General features: G+C 36.9%; 1 protein-coding gene across 1 annotated transcript in view; it reads left to right on the plus strand.

The window, feature by feature from the left end:
• ABCA13 (ATP binding cassette subfamily A member 13) overlaps positions 1-18,890 on the plus strand; it is a 207,588-nt gene that overhangs the window by 77,109 nt on the left and 111,589 nt on the right. The window contains exons 28-34 of the mRNA XM_019471904.1: positions 4,200-4,376; positions 6,521-6,821; positions 7,657-7,771; positions 9,005-9,334; positions 11,225-11,294; positions 16,204-16,338; positions 17,679-17,820. Coding sequence (XP_019327449.1) covers positions 4,200-4,376; positions 6,521-6,821; positions 7,657-7,771; positions 9,005-9,334; positions 11,225-11,294; positions 16,204-16,338; positions 17,679-17,820 — 1,270 coding nt within the window. The remainder of the gene's footprint in view (positions 1-4,199; positions 4,377-6,520; positions 6,822-7,656; positions 7,772-9,004; positions 9,335-11,224; positions 11,295-16,203; positions 16,339-17,678; positions 17,821-18,890) is intronic.

The following is an 18,890-nucleotide window of genomic DNA, read 5'->3' on the forward strand; positions in this document are numbered from 1 at the left end:
ATGACGTCACATGGTATGGCATGTCCCTTTGGCCAGTTTGGCTGTGCCCCCTCCCAGCTTCTTGTGCACCTCCAGCCTTCTCAGTCGGTAGAGCATGGGAAGCTGAGAAGTCCTTGGCTAGTGTAAGCATTACCTAGCAACAACTAAAACATCGGTGTGTTACCAACTTTGTTCTCATCCTAAATCCAAAACACTGTACCAGCTACTAGGAAGGAAATTAACTCTATCCCTGCCGAAACCAGGACAATGATAAAGTGTGTTCTCAGTCTTAAATTGTACTACTGCCCTGAGCTGGTGCTGTCATGGTTGGTGTGAGCTGAAATTCTTGGCTTTTCTTTTGCACACAGGATGTGAGATTTAATTAAAACTGGCCTTGATTTGAAGGTTGTATTTGAAGGCTGGGACTAGCTGCGCACACTTTCACTAAGAAAAATGGTGTCCAGAATTCAATCCAGAAAGTAAGAATATGGGCTCAGTATCTTCTTAGGCAGGGGATTCAAACTTGAATCCACTATCTCTCAGGAAGATTTTCTTAACCACTGAACTGTTGCCTAGTCTGGGTCAGGCACAGCTCACCCCTCGTGGTGAAGCTGGATCACAATACAACTAAAAAAAACCCCACAGAATCACTCAATTGGAAAGATAGGAGGGAGGAAAGAGCAAGTCTCTTAACCCGCAAGGCCTGCTGGAAACATAGCTGTCTCAATATATTGGTTGAGTAATAGACAGATTTTGTTTGTTTGGATCTAACACTGGCAACTACATGATAGGTTATGGGCAAACAATATTTCATTAAGTAGATATCAAGATCTCTGGAGTTATCAGGTCCATCTTCACTGTTGCAGACATCATCACAGAAATCTGTGCATGTGTTTCGCAAGTTTTAGCTTTTTAACAGAGCTAAGGACATCTGACAACACGTAATAAATGTTTAATAGTCTTGGATGGTGAATACATGAAATCATTTAAGTAGAATGGCTTATGAAACTAGAATTTCTTTATTTTAATGGAATACAGTCGATAAAATTAACATCATATAAAAAGTGAAAATCAATATGGGCTATAGATCAAAACAGCATTTATGCCTTTGTGAAGCTGATCTGTCCAAAATGCCAGAGCGCTCTTCTGCATTTACACTTTGATTACAATTCTTTTTACAGATTCGCTTTGTCATTTTGCTTTTTGAAAAATGACTATGCCCTCTTATTTTTATGTTGGTTTTGTACATGCTTTTTTGTTCATTAGTCTATAATCATGTGCAGGTCTTACTGTAAGCCTCTGTTCTTATAGGGTTTTTTTAAATTTCATTACTTTTATATTGCACCAGATTTTTAGTCCTGTAATTATCTTGCTTGGATCCAATTAAAGTCTTAAATGTATCCATATATGTTATTGGTTTTACCACTCACAATCTGTTTATTTCCATCCAAAGCTCAAGTTTTCTGAAATCACCTAATCTGTGGGATTATGTATTGTCTTCTAACTAAAGAAAATATTCCCTTGGTTTATTACATCTACACTTGCATTAAGCTGACTTCTTATTATGCTCAAATCTAAGGTGCTTGTGTTTGCATCTTTTTTCCTTCTCTATGATGCTATAAAAATGGTTAACAGTCTTAGTGACATGTTGTTCCTCCTGTTACTTCTGCTGGAAAGTGTCGTGGGCACCGAGTAGATTGATGTAGATCTCTTCCAACCTCTCTATAAAATTATCATGCTATAAGACCTTGCAAAGTTACCAATTTCTAAAACTGTTTTACAGGGTTACTGTGTCAGTTTTACTCATGTGGAACAAAGTAAATATTTAACTGAGGACAGAGAAGTTTGTGGTTTTCTTTTTAAACCCTTCTTTACTTTCTAAACTAGCTTTGTGTTCACAAGGCAACTGTATTCCTCTATGCTTGCTTTCCAACCCAGCAATTTGCAGTAATTTCCTGGGTGTAGCCTATTTTATATAAACCCTGTCCTGCTAGAGCTTGTGAGCTCCTTGCTGGGCACAGTCCTTACAAACCTCTCAGGAGGCACTGGGAAGCAGTTGTCCTGCAGGCTCTTCTTTTAGATTCTTGCTTTCTGAGTCTCTCTCGTCCTTCTTCTGTGATTTCTCCCAGATGTGAAGTGTTTTTTCACTACCAAGGAATCTCCCTTATGGAGGGCTACATGTGACCTGAGATGTAACAGCCAGAGTAAAAACAAACCAGGTGGCTTTCCTCCATGCTACCCCTCTACTGCCCTCATTGTAATGAAATAGTTTAATGCACATATAGAAAGCTGGAAACAAATAGCTCTAACATCGTCACTGAAAACTGTGCCACCACCAAAATCACTTGATAACTAGAAACTTTCTCCTAATTTCTGACCTAGATGCATTCATTGCTGATTTATTCCAATTTATTCTTCCTGCAACCTTTTACTTAAATAGCACTTCTACCTAGTAGATTTACATAAACCAGTTATATTTCCTCCCAGTTACTTAATGATAGGTTAAACAAGCTAAGTGGAAGATGAGGGCTGAGTTGGTATGTAACAAAGTATGAAGATAATAGTGAAAACAGATTTGCCGAGTTTTTTATTCATAATTGCTACACTTATAAATGGGAAAAATACAAGATAGGCAATTCTATAGATCTTAATTCTAAAACTTTCCTGTGGATTGTATCTGTTCATATATATGTGTCATTTCTACGTTAGAGTACAGAACTTCATGCACATTGTGAAAGACAATATTTTGCTTCAGAAACATTTAAGTATGCCGTACTCTAAGCAAGCAGCAAGCTAGTTGGTATTTCTTATGCTAAAATATTCAATAGTTTCATTCATAAGAGGGAAGTTTTTTTAGTTAATTATTGATTTCAAATTGAGGTCTTTCAAAGATCAGCTGGTGAAGAGATCTGTAGTGATTTTTTTTTTGTGTATATATATATATATATGGCTATATATAATTACACACACACACACACATATATATATAAAAATATATATGAAAACTTAACCCTACTACTTGGGCTTTATGTTAGGAATATTCTGTTCTCTCTAATGCCACAAAACAAGTAGCTGCATGGGTATTTCCTTTGTTGTCCTCCTCAAGGATAGCAGTAAATAAGACATATAATATCTATATTTGACGCTGTTTTCTCTCAACCCATGAATTCACCCTGTCATTGCTTGCCTGTCTTCTGAGTTCTAGACTGTCAGTTCCTCTACTTTTTCTCTTTGTGAGCTTTATCCTTTCTCACTGGTAATCATGTCTCTTCTCCAGACTACTCCATACGTTTTTCCACTTATCTGCCTTCCTATTGTAATATTTCCTGTGCTGATGCTGAATGACATCTATGATCCAGGGTTTGTCTGTCACCACTGTTATCAAATGAGGTCATTACCTATCCTTTTTAAAGCCTATATCTTCAAGTGAGTCTTGAAAAATTTAAGATGGAAACTTGTGTTGGATGTTTTATAACATTGTTTATTACCTGACAAATTCAGATGTTTCCATTAAATCCAGATGAGTTAAGATTGTTTCTAGATCATGCTATCCTTCTGGTTATTCTCTCAAACATAAGGATATAGCACTATCTCTACATTCTCTACCAATGGATGAAGATCTGAATTCCTCCAAAGGTTCAGTGCTTTCAGAAACCAGGCTTTGGTTGAGGTATACATTAATCCTGGATTCATAGATAAGATCAAAGTCAAAATGAAGGGGTTGTAGGCTTTTTTCAGATGCTTTTTAAATGTAGGGCTTGAGTCAAAATGCTTATGCCGTATATAACAAGGTGTTTGAAATATTTGCAGTGTCAAGGAGAGAAGAACTGGCCAATACATTACTAGATGAAAGGGATGAATCTCTGTTGTGATGTTCGAAGTACAGTAACTCGCTTGTATTTGTGGTAGTAGTTATGGAAAGATAAGGAAATGTTAAAAGTCCTACAGCTTCAAGGACATGGTCTCTTTCTAGAACTTTGCTAGAATTTGTTACATATTTGTTGCTCTGAAATTGAAGGAAAACATAGTTAAGGACTTGTAAAAGCCACTGAAACATGAACTACAGTTCCACAAGTTCACACTAAAATTCCTATGTTTTTAAAACTTCTTCCTTTTTTTAAATACAAAGGCTATTTACTTTTATAGGATGTGCAAGTGAGAACGTACCTCTCTGTTCTGTTCATTAAACTAAGGAAGTCCAATTTGTTTCCTCATCTTAGAAACTATGATGAACAAGATGCTTAACAGCTCAGCAAGTAAACAGATTGACCTGTTGTCACAGCTTGTAGTAAATATCTCTTCCTGTGTGTTACTGGACCGTTTCCAGCCTTTTGACTCTGTTGAGAAATTGGAGGAGAAGGCTCATGAACTCATGCAGCAAAAGAATTTTTTGGCTAGTAAGTACCTTATTTAAAATGTATATTGATAGAAAACATCAGACTTTGTAGTTGTTGTCTGTGTTTGTTGATAAGGTAGGTCAAGCTTACACAGTTTCAAAGTATGTATTAAAACACATATAATACAGGCAAAATAAAGCACATTTACGTGAGGTATTCCCCAACATTTGAATGCTGCAATATATGCTGTAAAGACTAATTATATTGTTGTTTTAATTGTGGAACTGCCAAATGAATCCTTGGAGCCTGCTATTTCTAACAAAATATTGAAAAGAATAGTCATAAATGTTTAAAGTAGAATAAAAAGAGCTGAAAAATATATAGTACTGAGGAAACTTGACTACTTATTATGACAAGATCATCTAGTTTACATCCTTTCAAATTTTAATTTTTATATTCTTGGCTTTGCAAAAAGGAGGAAAGAAAGGGTTTTTTTGGTAAGTTTTATTCTTAAACCAGCACCTCAGAGAAATTAACTTGTTTATTCAGAGTAAATAAATTTTTAAGCAAAACAGATATATCTTTTCTTCCCTGGGATTACACTCTCTATCCTTTTCCTGCATTATATCCTTATTGCTGAGAATCAATAAATTGTACAAAAGAGTTTAAAAGACAAGAATGTTTTTCTTATTACATACACTTTTTCTTCTCGCATAAAATGCTTTAAGTTGCATTTAGCCTTTCCAAAAGAGAGCCCTATTTAAGTCTATATAAAGTGTGCCACAATTTTTTCCCCTGTTGTTTTGTTTTTTATTGTCTCTCTGGACTCCTATTAAGTCCACAACAGAAGACATGTCAAAGCAGGTCTAGAGAATGAAACTACTCAGTCTGGAATCCTATGTTTGTTCTGTAACCCGCACAGTACCCCCATTTGCAGAATGTGGAAATGACCACCCTCCATCAATATAAAACCAACAGGCCATACATACCATGAGAAAAGGAAAATTTCTCAGGAGTATTTCGTAGGGAGTGAAATTGTTTGCTCCTTCAAGGGAAGAAACAGAGAGATAGATCTTGGCCCCCAGAAAATTGAATTGTCAAGTTTTAGATCCATTTTGCTTCCACTTACATAAGGAAGAGTCATAAGCTAACATAAGCCAAAGCATTTATTGGGAGTTTTTTCAGTACTGTGGCCTTATAATCTCTTCACATGCTTAAAGAGGGAAGATGGCATTTTAAGGGACCTAATGTGTCCAACATGTCAATATTACATGCTCAGATATAGGCATACATTCCTTTCCATAGTAAGATATGAAATTAAAGTGGAATTTTCCTTGCTTTCTTTGTAGTCTTCAAAGCCTTCATAGCCTTCAAAGCCTTCATAGCTTCATGAAATGTCTTAGGAAATTAAACGTTTGCATAAATGGGAAAATGAGATTGGCCAGTTGAAAAAATAAGCTTTACAGCAAAGTATTCTATATCATATTATCTTTCAGAGAGCCAGGTGGCAGGTAAGACATCTCTCCCCTTTCCTAAGGAAAAAAGGTCAACATTTCACATTCACCAAGAAGTCCTAAAAAGTCTGGATCATCCAGAAAGAAAATACAACCAATTTGCTGCATTTGACTTCACCTTTCCAGCTACAGATTAAGCTTTCATCTGTTTGGTATTTTTTTTTTTTTATACAGCGCTAGAGAAAATAAATATGCAAATTCTGCTGTGCTAAAACAGAAGTTTTGTAATTGACTCAGAAATTAAGGATCAGAGTAATTTTTAGTGGCTTAGCACTGCTTACTTTGTCCCACACTTCCAGGGGTTGTTATCCTTTGATGGACAAATTTCATGGCTACTGCTTTCACCGTGGAATTGAGATCAGTCCCCAAAAAAGGGTTAAATCTGGAGACAAAAAGAATAAACCGCAATTCAAAATAACAAATCACAGAAGGAATTTTCTCAGATAAAAATGATTGTTGCAAATGCATTTATCATGTGAATAATTTTTTACATTTCATATTCATGAATGTAAAAAATGTAAGTCTCTATGAAACCTACCATTCTTGTGTTGGGGGGTCAAGAAACTATAGAGACCTGCCCTGACAGGTAAGTGTATCCTACTACCATACAATAATTGGCCATGAGTTAGCGGTGTAAATAGCATAAATCATATAAGCTTGGGTATGAAGCTCCTTTTCTTCTTGTGTCAGGTATCATCTTCAATACACCAAAGAACAAGACACAAGATTCTAGCAATCTCCTTCCACGACACATTTCATATACAATTAGAACCAGTGTTCTCTATAGCATGAGAACGGATTTGATTAAAAACCCAGCGTGGAAATCCCATCCCCAGAAGTTGCCAGCTGATGGATTTAAATACAACCACATCTTTATTCCTCTTCAAGACATGATTGAAAGGGCAATTATTTCAGCACAGACTGGGACAGATACCTCAGAGCCAGCCATTCAGGTGCAAGCCATGCCTTACCCTTGTCACACCAGTGATCTGTAAGTAAACTTTCAGCTTTTTAATTCAATATGTTATCCTTATTAGATTAGTGCTAGAGGACTTGGGAAGCTACCAGGTCATTGTAGTGGTTGAATGTATATCTCAGCACAGGATTGAACCAGTATGTCCAATACCAGAATATTGCAGCATAGCAAATGTTGTTTAACAGCTGTCACCACAACACATTATGTAACTTCTGTCTGGCAAATGACCCCTTACAAGCTGTTTGCAGGTGTACTGTGGAGTAGTCTGCTGGACAGAGACTGTGTCAACATATTGTGCAACTAACTTAGATCATGCTAAGAAACCCACCTTCCATCCTTAGTTGTCCTGTAGACAAACTGTAAATTGGTCCCTGGTATGTGTTGAAATACAGTGTAAAGTTGATGAAGCAAAAGAAAAGTATAGGATTGTTCTTTGTAAAACCATCAAAACATCCTGACTATTAGAATTTAAAATTAGTCAGTGGTAATAAATCTGTTAAAGTGGAGCAAAAGTTGACTGGTTCATGTTATTCCTTACTGTCCAAATATATTACTTTGCCATAGACAAAAATCTGAATTCTGTTTGACTTTGAATGGAGCCCTAAAGAGTGATTACATCAGTTGTATTGCTGACAAATACTAACATAATATTATAGTACCAATACATATATTTAGCTTGATACATGAAAAATAAGCAATTCTAACCAGAACAAGAATAAGTCTTATTGCTCATGTCAGATCTTATTTTGAGCATACTTTGAGAATAGTCCCAGTATTAACCTATTAACATTCTGCTAAAATATATTTTACCTTTGGGGGCTAACAACTCTGCATATATTTTCTTTCCTAGATTCTTGAACAATATAGGTTTTTTTTTCCCACTTATGATGATGTTAACATGGATGGTTTCAGTTGCTGGCATGGTTCGCAAGCTGGTTTATGAAAGAGAAATTCATCTTGAAGAGGTAAGAGGCAGATTAGCCTCTGAAAATAAAATTTATTTATTAAAATGTACTGAAATACAAAACTTAAATTTTGAGGTACTTTTATGTACTCATAATCCAGCTGGCTTTGTTTTCACTTGTTTCCTCTGGGCAGTAGGTTCTAGTTATAGCTGCCAACTCAGATTCACAATGTTGTTTGAGCATCAGTCCTCTTAGTATGTAAATGTTGTCCCTGAGACAAAAAGCAACAAGCAAAAGATCCATAAAAGTTGAAGCTGGAAACTGTTGTTTGGAAAAAGTCCTTGCAATTAGAATGGTTTTTGTTTTGGATTCTCTTTCATGTTTTGCTATATGTGGTCCAAAATGACAAAACTTCCTAAACCAAATTAAAAATTTGCCATGTACTGTGTAATTATCAGAAATACAAGGGAGGATGACACAGAAAAAATGAGACAATTATTTGCTTATATCAACAGCTAATCTTAGCAGGTGCTAAGCATATGGAAGGACAGGGAGTTTTATGATACATTTCCTGTATGGATAAATACACTTTTTTTGAAGAATTATACTGGTCTTTATACTGCTGGAGTAAGCTTTTTAAATTTGGGAAATTATCTAATTCCTCTAAACCTTTTGTTGTAAGATAAGCCTTATTTTTTTAAAAACTTTAAAATATTAAATCAACTTCATAAAGTTAATTTTGATCATCTTATGAAAAATTCTTCAGAAGTAGTATTAGCTTCTTTCAAAAGCATTTTTTTTAAAAAAGAGGGGTGATACCTCATACTTGGCTAAATTATTATTTGCATGCTAATACATAAAGGTTTACAAACATATGCATATGTTACTTTTAGTTCCGCAACAGGCTGGGAAAAAACATTTGTTCATACAGTGCTGTACATATCCACAGAACTTTTTAGAGTATAAAAAGGCAAATTCTTCAGTGGTAAGCAATCTGACATCTGGTCCTGCAACCCCTATGCAAAACAGAGTTGTGTCTGAGCACTGGGATTCCTTGTGTTAGTATGCGATAAGCTCAGAGGCAGCCCTGCTCAGAACCATGTTTGATCAAGGAGAGAGCAGGAGATGGGGTAGTGTGGGAAAAAAGACAAGTAATTTAAAGGGAAGATGACATCCTTTGGGGAGCTGGTGGTGTCTTGGTGGCAACATGTTTTGCTCAAAAAAAAAAAGAAAAAAAAGAAGAAGAGAGAAGAAAATTTCTTTCCTAACTTTCTTTGTTATGTTATCTTGCAGTATATGAAGACAATGGGTGTACATCCAGCCATTCATTTCTTTGCTTGGTTTCTGGAGAATGTCATAGTGCTCACAATAAGCAGCTGTGCTCTGACCATCATATTAAAAGCAAGTGGTATCTTTGCTTATAGCAATGGCTTCCTCATCTTCCTTTTTCTCCTGGATTTTGGAGTTACAGTTATTATGTTAAGCTATTTTTTGGGAGCATTTTTTAGCAGTGCCAATACAGCAGCTCTGTGTGCCAGCCTTGTGTATATGATCAGTTTTTTACCCTACATAGTTTTGTTGGTCTTGCAGAACCAGTTGAGTTTCACCAACCAGACTATAATGGTAAATATTTCTTTTCCTTTTCTAATTTTTCTCCTCCAACCCTGCTGTGGATTTCCATAGTTTTGAAACTTTAGACTATAATTTACTTATTTTTTCAGGTTTCTGTTTGCTTTTGTATTTCACTGGAAATAAGTCACATTAATAGATATCCAACTGAGAAAATGTTTTGAATGTAGAAAGGAATCAAAAATAGGTTTTCAGGGAAATTTTGTAAACCTACAAAAAATATAAGAAAGTTGCATTCCTCATGCTCATGAGTTCTCTTTATGCTTTGGCCTCAAAATATTTGTCATGTTAGTGTACTTTCAAGCACACCTGATTACATGCCACTCCTGAAAGCCATTATTTGTTTGGAGGAAAACTTGTGTTTGATTCTCTGTTGAGTACAACTGGGGATTAGATCAGAAATTTGTCTAATGTTTGTCTAGCTATACAGTCTGAGGTATATGTTTCTTTGGCATCGGTTCTCCCATGTCCTTTCCTGTTTTATGTATGCTATAGGCTGTTTTATGTCTTTGTACTGTCTTAACATACTATATCCCTGAGTGGGACATCAAATATCACTATCATAAAATGCAAACCATATTTCACACATTATGGCTTCACTCTTTCAAAATAACTCACATACCAAATTAAGCTGGGGGAATAATTCATACATTATTAAAAAAAATAGTTACTTTATCAGTGTTAACCGTTCAGATAAAATATATTGGTTCTTTACATACAAGTAAGCACAGATGTAAGACTGAAGAATTCAGGCATAAATAGGCAGGGTGGAATTTTGGTTTTTTTTTTCCTACTGTGGTTTTTTTTCCCTCCTCTGGACCACAGAGAGGGAAAAGTATGCATCAGAAAACTTGCACACTTTAAAATCAGTTATTTCAAAATAACTCTTCAGATATCCTGCATTTGCTGAAGATCAGAGTCAACAGCATGTGAAAAAGGCAACAATTTTTGAAGAGAGGGGAGAGGCCATCAAATGAGGTGGTGAAACCTTAGCAATGTAAAAGGCAGGGACTCAGTTGATGGGAATTAGCATGAACTTTTCTGTACAAAAATGTAATCCATACCACTAATAATTTTGAATTTTTTTCTAAGCAGCAGCCTATGTCATACTTCTTTCTTCAGACAGGTGGCAGGATGTGTTCCTTCTGTGTCAAATATTGCAAAAACCTTATTTAATTGCATTATTTTAAAATAGGAGATAAAATGAACTTCTATTTCAGCTCACTTTCAAACTGCAGAACTTTATCACTGAGTAATGCTTATTAATTTTAGTAATGTTTTGGATCTCCCCATCAGCCTTCATGCGCTCGCCAGTGTTTTTCCATTGATCATCAGTCACACTTCCTTGTTATACTACATCATTGACTTGCTCATTTTCCATTTTGTACTTTTGTGATACAGCATGACTATGTTGCTTCTTGGAAGTCAAATGTTATTTCCTTTCACAAAAATGCTGTCTCAGCATATAGTACCCAGTGTGCATGTTCCTTCTGCCTCTGTCTATTCTTGAGTTCTGGTCTTACAAAAATGAGTAGGACCACTGCTCTTACTACAGAAAGTATATTCCTGTAATGCTTTTACAGTGTTATACGTTATATATTTTCATTATGTGGTAGATTTATGATGGTCTATAACTTGTTATAAAGTTAAATAATGCTTTCCAATATTAATAAGTAGGTTAGTGGAGCTCTTTAACGTGGAGCAAATACTACTGCAGTATGTGGGGGAGTATTGTTAAAAGGAAACAATGACCATTAGCCTACGTGAAACAAAGGTCTATTTATTTTGTGCTTGCTTTTAATATCACGTTATTTTATTTCATGGAGCTTGTTAATGATGTGTTTTATTTGATGTTCACATCCTGTTTCTCCTCTGGTGTTATAGTGTCTTCTGTCTACAACTGCCTTTGGGCAAGGAGTATTTTTCATTACATTCTTTGAGGGCCAAGAAATAGGTAAGCTCTCCGGTTAGAAGAAAAGCTTTGTAATTATTATTTAAAGAGCTACAGTTGGAAATATTTTTCATTTTATTCTGAAAAAAATCTTTAATCATGAGTTAACTTGATAGATCATAACAAGAGAAAAACCTTTTTAATGCCCCTTGAAAACCAAGTTAAGCTTGTGCTGCTTTCTAGCAGTACATTAAAGTGGGCTTAGCACTACTCTATTTGCAATACACATTGGAGAAAAATCTCCACATCCTGTTAGATGACAGAATGAGTGTATTCAGCCAATGAAATTGTTCTGGAGATGCAAACCCAAACTTTATATTTAGTGAAATTCAGTAGAGCTACCTAAGGGTGAGCATCTCACAATATTATTTCACTCATTGAATGTGTTATTTCTCTCAATCTAGTGGAGGAAGCTTTGGCAAGGCATTTAGAGCAGTTTCTTGGAAGTCCTCATTGATGTCAGTGGCAACTCTAATGCTTTACTTTCTGGTGAGGATATCAACAGGGAATTTTGTAGGATCACAAAATACTTGAGGTTGGAAGGGACCTCTGGAGGTCATCTAGTCCACCCCTGTTGCTCAAACAGGGCCACCTAGAGCCACTTGCCCAGGACCATATCCAAATGGCTTTGGAATATCTCCAAGTTTGGAGACTCCACAGCCTCTCTGGGCAACCTGTGCCAGTGCTCAGTCACCCTCACAGTGAAAAGGTGTTTCCTGATGTTCAGAGGGAACCTCCTGTGTTTCAGTTTGTACCCATTGCCTTTTGTCCTGTCACTGGGCACCACTGAAAAGAGCCTCGCTCTGTCTTCTTTGCACCCTCCTTTCAGGTATTTATATACATTCATAAGATCTCCCTCGAGCCTTCTCTTCTCCAGGCTGAACAGTCCCAGCTCTCTCAGCCTTTCCTCATAGGAGAGATGCTCCAGTCCCTTAATCATCTCTGTGGCCCTTCACTGGACTCTCTGCAGTACCTCCATGTCTCTCTTGTACTGGGGAGCCCAGAACTGGACACAGTACTCCAGGCATGGCCTCACCAGTGCTGAATAAAGGGGAAGGATCACCTCCCTCAACACGCTAGCCATGCTTTGATTAAGGCAGCCCAGGATATCATCAGTTTTCTTTGTGGCAAGAGCACATTACTGGCTCATGTTCAACTTGGTGTCCACCAGGACCCCCAGGTCCTTTTCTGCAAGGTTGCTATCCAGCTGGGTGTCCCCCAGCGTATATTGGTGCATGGGGTTGTTCCTCGGCAGGTGCAGGACTTTGCAGTTCTTGTTAAATTTCATGAGGTTCCTGTCAGCCTGTTTTTCCAGCCTGTTCAGGCCTCTCTGGGTGGCAGCATGACCCCCTCGCATATCAGCCACTCTTCCCAGTTTTGTGTCATAAGCAAACTTGCTGAGGATACACTGTGCCCCATTATCCAAATCATTAATGAAGATGTTAAACAGGATCAGACTCAGTATTGGCCCCTGGGGTACAGCGCTAGTTACTGACTTTCAGCTAGACTTCATGCCACTGATCAACACCCTCTGGGCCTGGCCATTCAGCCAGATTGCAATCCACCTCACTGTCTACTCATCCATCTCATACTTCTTTAGCTTCTTTAGGAGGCTCTTATGGGAGACAATGTCAGAAGCTTTACTGAAGTCCAGGTAGACAAGACCTACTAGTCTCCCCTCATCTACCAGGCCAGTCCTTTCATGGTAGAAGTTTAATCAAGTTGGTCAACATGACTTCCTCTTGGTGAAGCTATGCTCACTACTCCTGATGATATTCTTGTCCTTTGTGTGCCTGGAAATGGTTTCCAGGATTAGCTGCTCCATCACCTTCCCAGGGATCGAGATGAGGCTGACTGGCCTGTAGTTCCCTGGGTCCTCCTTCTTGAAGATAGGAGTGATATTTGCTTTCTTCCAGTCTTTGGGCACTTCTCCCAGTTGCCATGATCATGCCAAAGATTATTGAAAGTGGCCTTGCAATGACATCTGCCAGCTCCCTCAGTGCTTTTGGGTGCATCCCATCAGGGTTCACGGACTTATGTATGTGCAGTTTGCATAAGTAATCCCTGACCTGATCCTCTTCCACTAAAGGTACATGATCCCTGCTCCAGACTTTTCCCTTGGTCTCTGGGACCTGGGATTTCTGAAGACCAGACCTGCTAGTAAAGACTGAGGCAAAGGTGGCATTCAGTACCTCAACCTTTTCCACATCCTGTGTAAACAGGTCCTCTGTCTTGTTGAGCAGTGGGCCCACATTTTCCCTAGTCTTCCTTTTGTCACCTATGTACTTACAGAAGCCCTTCTTGTGGTCTTTGACATCCCTGGCCAGATTCAATTCCATTTGGGCTTTAGCTTTCGCAACTTCATCCCTGGATGCTCGAACAATGTTTCTGTATTCCTCACAGGTTATCCGTCCTTGCTTCCGCCCTCTGTAGGCTTCCTTTCTGTGCCTGAGTTTGGCCAGGAGCTCCTTGTTCATCCATGCAGGCCTCCTGGCGTTTCTACCTGACTTTGTATTCATTGGGTTGGACTACTCTTGAGCTTGGTAGATGTGTCTGGGTTTACACATGCACTAGTGTATAGTGCAATGGAGGTTTATGAGAACAATATTGTACAGAACAAGAACAGTGTAAGTCATTCACTCTCAACATAATGCTAAGATGAATATTTAACTACTATACATTGGAAAGTAAGAAAAAAATTACTTTTACTTTGTAAAGTATATTGTACGCTCCTCCTATGTGACCCTATTCATACTCAGCCTGAGTAGCATCTTGTCTCTGCAAGCCTGGAGGCAGCTGGTGAAATCCCCACTGAGCTACTGTGCAGGTGCAGAAATGCATGAGAACACCCTATTATGTTCAAGCGTTAGGAAGAAAAAAACGTTTGGAAACCGACTAGATGTTTTAGCACATTGCTACATGTTTTAACATGGTGATCCCTATTATCCCCAAGCTAAGAGCTGCCCCTATTGATGCTGAAGTTTTAGAAAAGTAAGAAGTGAATGTCTGGGCCCTTGATAAATGTCTACAAAGAATATACATTTATGTATCTAAATATATAAAGGGATGTAATCCCTTTCTTTTTTTTACTACTAGGGCAAGATCAATATTGATGACAGTGAATGTTTCAAACCACTAGGCATTGAAAAAGTATCATAATGATACATAAGTTGGTAAGAGTGGAAGAGACAGTTGCAGAAAATATTACTTAAATTTCCCACCAGACAATTCATCAAAATGACTCATCTTTACTGAAGAAAGGGCAAAACGTACTTTGTGGGAAAACTGCTTTTCTTGACAATCGTAGAAAAAGAATTGTAGAAACAATATCATGACCTGCTGTACTGCAAACAAAGTAGCAGTTTCAGAAAAAAATGTAATGCTCTTTGTAAATCTACAATGTGGTTACTTTTGTTTTCCATTTAGCAATATGGTAGCTTTCTGTAGTACCAGCATTTTGCACCTTCTTTCTTCCTTTCATGTCTTCTGCAATGTAATAATTTTATGAAGCAATTATTCAATGAGTTTGTTGTTCCAGCTTACCTCTGAATACAGTCAATGCACACAAATACTTGCTTCTTGGTTAGAACTCACAGATTTAAGTTTTCAGATTTAGCATTATAGAAATGACTTTAAACTTTGTGTAACCCATTTCTTTATAATAGCAGAATGGCATAAAGCCTGATTCATTGAAGAGGTCAGTGCCCTATTTTGTCAGAGAGTCGTAGTCCTTTTTCTTTTGCCAAATTAAGGGCCAGCTAAAAGGTCATAAACAGCCCTTCAACTAGATGTTTTAGCACATTGCTACATGTTTTAACATGGTGATCCCTATTATCCCCAAGCTAAGAGCTGCCCCTATTGATGCTGAAGTTTTAGAAAAGTAAGAAGTGAATGTCTGGGCCCTTGATAAATGTCTACAAAGAATATACATTTATGTATCTAAATATATAAAGGGATGTAATCCCTTTCTTTTTTTTACTACTAGGGCAAGATCAATATTGATGACAGTGAATGTTTCAAACCACTAGGCATTGAAAAAGTATCATAATGATACATAAGTTGGTAAGAGTGGAAGAGACAGTTGCAGAAAATATTACTTAAATTTCCCACCAGACAATTCATCAAAATGACTCATCTTTACTGAAGAAAGGGCAAAACGTACTTTGTGGGAAAACTGCTTTTCTTGACAATCGTAGAAAAAGAATTGTAGAAACAATATCATGACCTGCTGTACTGCAAACAAAGTAGCAGTTTCAGAAAAAAATGTAATGCTCTTTGTAAATCTACAATGTGGTTACTTTTGTTTTCCATTTAGCAATATGGTAGCTTTCTGTAGTACCAGCATTTTGCACCTTCTTTCTTCCTTTCATGTCTTCTGCAATGTAATAATTTTATGAAGCAATTATTCAATGAGTTTGTTGTTCCAGCTTACCTCTGAATACAGTCAATGCACACAAATACTTGCTTCTTGGTTAGAACTCACAGATTTAAGTTTTCAGATTTAGCATTATAGAAATGACTTTAAACTTTGTGTAACCCATTTCTTTATAATAGCAGAATGGCATAAAGCCTGATTCATTGAAGAGGTCAGTGCCCTATTTTGTCAGAGAGTCGTAGTCCTTTTTCTTTTGCCAAATTAAGGGCCAGCTAAAACTTCATAAACAGCCCTTTCTACAACAGCTCCTCTGCATTTTCTCAGCAGCAGTGTCACCTGCTGTTCTAAACAGAGGCTTGTAGAGGCATAGCAATTCATTGCTATTCATTAGGATTACTGTTATTAACTACAGTCTTTTTTGTGTCAGTGCTTAAATACCCAGAAGTGTGTGGTGTTGACGTGTTTGTGATCTTTAATGCTGTACTGATTTAGCTTTGACCTTTTAAAAATCATTATTATTATTACTATTACTACCAGGAATTCAGTGGAATAATGTGCACCAGTCGATGGCACAAGGAGGATACATGACCTTTGGGTGGATGTGCTGGATGATGTTCTTTGATTCCATTTTATATTCTATAGGTGGCTGGTATTTCAGCAATATTATTCCTGGTAAGATCATGGAGTTGTTCTTATTTCATGTTTTTGAAGAAGTTATTGAATGGAATGGATAGAACTGGCTTTCCTCATTGTATGCAACTAAACCAAAGACATATCTTTTTCTGAGTTGAGGTTTTGATGTGCAAGACTGGGTAAGAAAGTCCTCCTACATACATAAATATTGAGTAGTGCTAACACATGGACTAGAATTTGTAGCTAGTCATGAAATATCTTTTGTTTGCTTACGGGGATGACTAATATTTGAAGGACTTAGGAATTTGTTGGTACTTCATAGTAACAGAGGTCAGTTCAGTAGCAAAACTTCCTGTGAAAATGGTGAATCTTCTGAGTCAGTACTTGGGCTGAAACCCATGAACAACAACACGTTTTCAGATCACAAAGACTTCAAACTGCCTCATAACTGTATCTTGCTCCCAGTCAGTCCACAGTCCAATACATAAAGAAAACAAATTAACTTTGAAGTATATTTTCAGAAAGTAGTGGGATTTTTTTTTCATTAACCAAGTTTTATGAATATTATTGAGCTGGTTGATGCATTTTTAATCATAGACTAATGCCTCACTAGCTGTTTGAAATTCACCTTTTCTTTTAATTTGCATGTCACCTTTTCTTCCAGTTACTCTGTATTTGTTTTAAAAATACAAAATAAAAATGAATTTTGCTTTGAAAGATAGGGGTGTGTGTGGACTATACAACTGAATTTTACAAACTTCAGCTTAAATTGACACCTGTCCTTCCGTGTCAATGAAATGTTACTCCAAACACACTGAGTATGCATTGTGTGATCGGTAAGTGAAGCCTGGAAAGATTGGGCAATGCCAAAGTTTATGTTGTGTGTAGGAGCATATTTTTACCCTTTCTGTTTGCATGCTACAATAAATGTTTCTTATGCTGGCTGATTTGTTTAAGTTGTGCAGAGAGTAATGAGAGAATAATTTTTAATGACTCGTGCAATGGATTATTGTTATAATAAAAAAAAAGCTCTTTGCCTTGGCAGGCCATTTGGTGCATTTTCTCTCCTCTAGGTTACAAGATTATGTTAGGCTGTGCCTACGTATTGTTAAGTCTATGATTCTGTTACACTTTAAAGCTGATTTGGAGATAGGGTAAAGCACAGTATCACTGAGCATTGGTTATTTTATGGCAGGACCTGGTGTTATGGCCAAATGACTTTTTTCCACTTTATTAAGGTTTGTTAAGTGCAGCTATGAGTTTAAGCTAATTAAATGGTCTATCCAGCTCTTTAAGTAATGATAGGACATTAGTAGTCTACAGACAAATATGAAATTACTATAAATTTTGCAACAGTTTCTATCAAAATTATCATCTAGGAAAATTTGGATTAAAGAAAAGATGGTACTTTCCTTTTACTGCTTCCTACTGGAAGAACCTGTGGGGTACAGAGAGGAGGAAGAGACATTACCTGAATTCTAATATGTTTTTCTTCAATGAAAACTTCCAAGAAAAAGGTTTGTAGTCATAATAGAATTTTAATAATGGCTCTTTTCTGAATGGTGTGCTGATTTTGATCAATCTGCTTTTGTCATTGCTTGGTCCTATATTATGTGTTTAGATATTGTCCCTTTCTCTCCTCCATTATATAGTGTATACTATGTACATCATATACTAACTGTTAATTGTGCTGTCACCTCTAATGCTTGAATCATTCAATTAAAACTATTGTACACAAATATTTAAGAAAACTCTTTAAAAAATGTAAAATAAGTATCTCTTGGGTTCATCCTGTCCCTGTGTATTGCCTCTTTGCTTTGTTAGGATCTTCTGAAGTTCCTTGAACCCTTTCATACTCCTACTGAATCTGAAAAGTGTTGTGATCTATTAACTTCTTATTTCCTGCAGTTTGATTTTCTTCTTCCTCCTCTGCTGTTTTTATTTGTTTCTTGTTTCAGTGGAAAAATTAACTTTGTTCATTACTTTCCCTTCTATTTCTTATTTCCCTCTTCTATAATCACTGTTCTTTCTGTCTCTGCTTCTTAGCCTTTTGTTTAAAAAGCTACTGTTATTGTAACTAATTTTTATCTGCCTCCAGATACTTTCACTGCTCTTCTATTTCTTTGTTCACTTGCTTAAAATTAATTTAGATTTTTAGGGGTTTTTCCCCTCTCAGGTCTCTTTAAGGACTTTCTCACATTTCAGTTATGCTTTGTGAATGAAGGAGTAAGTCAGCCTCACCTATATTCCCTTTTGGGTCTTAGAACCACATGATGGGTTGTTGTGGTTTTTTTGGAAGTTACGGTAGCTTGGAAATGATCCAGTTGTCTGTAGCATAGGTGAAGAAGCTGAACAGCTCAGCAGTTTTATGTATTAGTACCTCCTAGAGGAGGGCAAACTTAAAAATGTCTTGAGGTTCATTTAAACATTTGTGGAAAAACTATCAGTATGAATTTTGTCTGAATTTCTGCACTTTGGAACAATTCCATTTTGTTGAGATGATTGTCTCTGGTCCTTACTTAAAATGAAGATTTTCAGTGTTTCCCCTTGGGTTCATCACATCCTCTGTGGAAAGCAAAGAAAAAAACGTC

The sequence above is a fragment of the Aptenodytes forsteri genome, unplaced genomic scaffold (genome assembly GCF_000699145.1).
Source record: "Aptenodytes forsteri isolate BGI_AS27 unplaced genomic scaffold, ASM69914v1 Scaffold194, whole genome shotgun sequence".
Classification (NCBI taxonomy): Eukaryota; Metazoa; Chordata; class Aves; order Sphenisciformes; family Spheniscidae; genus Aptenodytes; species Aptenodytes forsteri.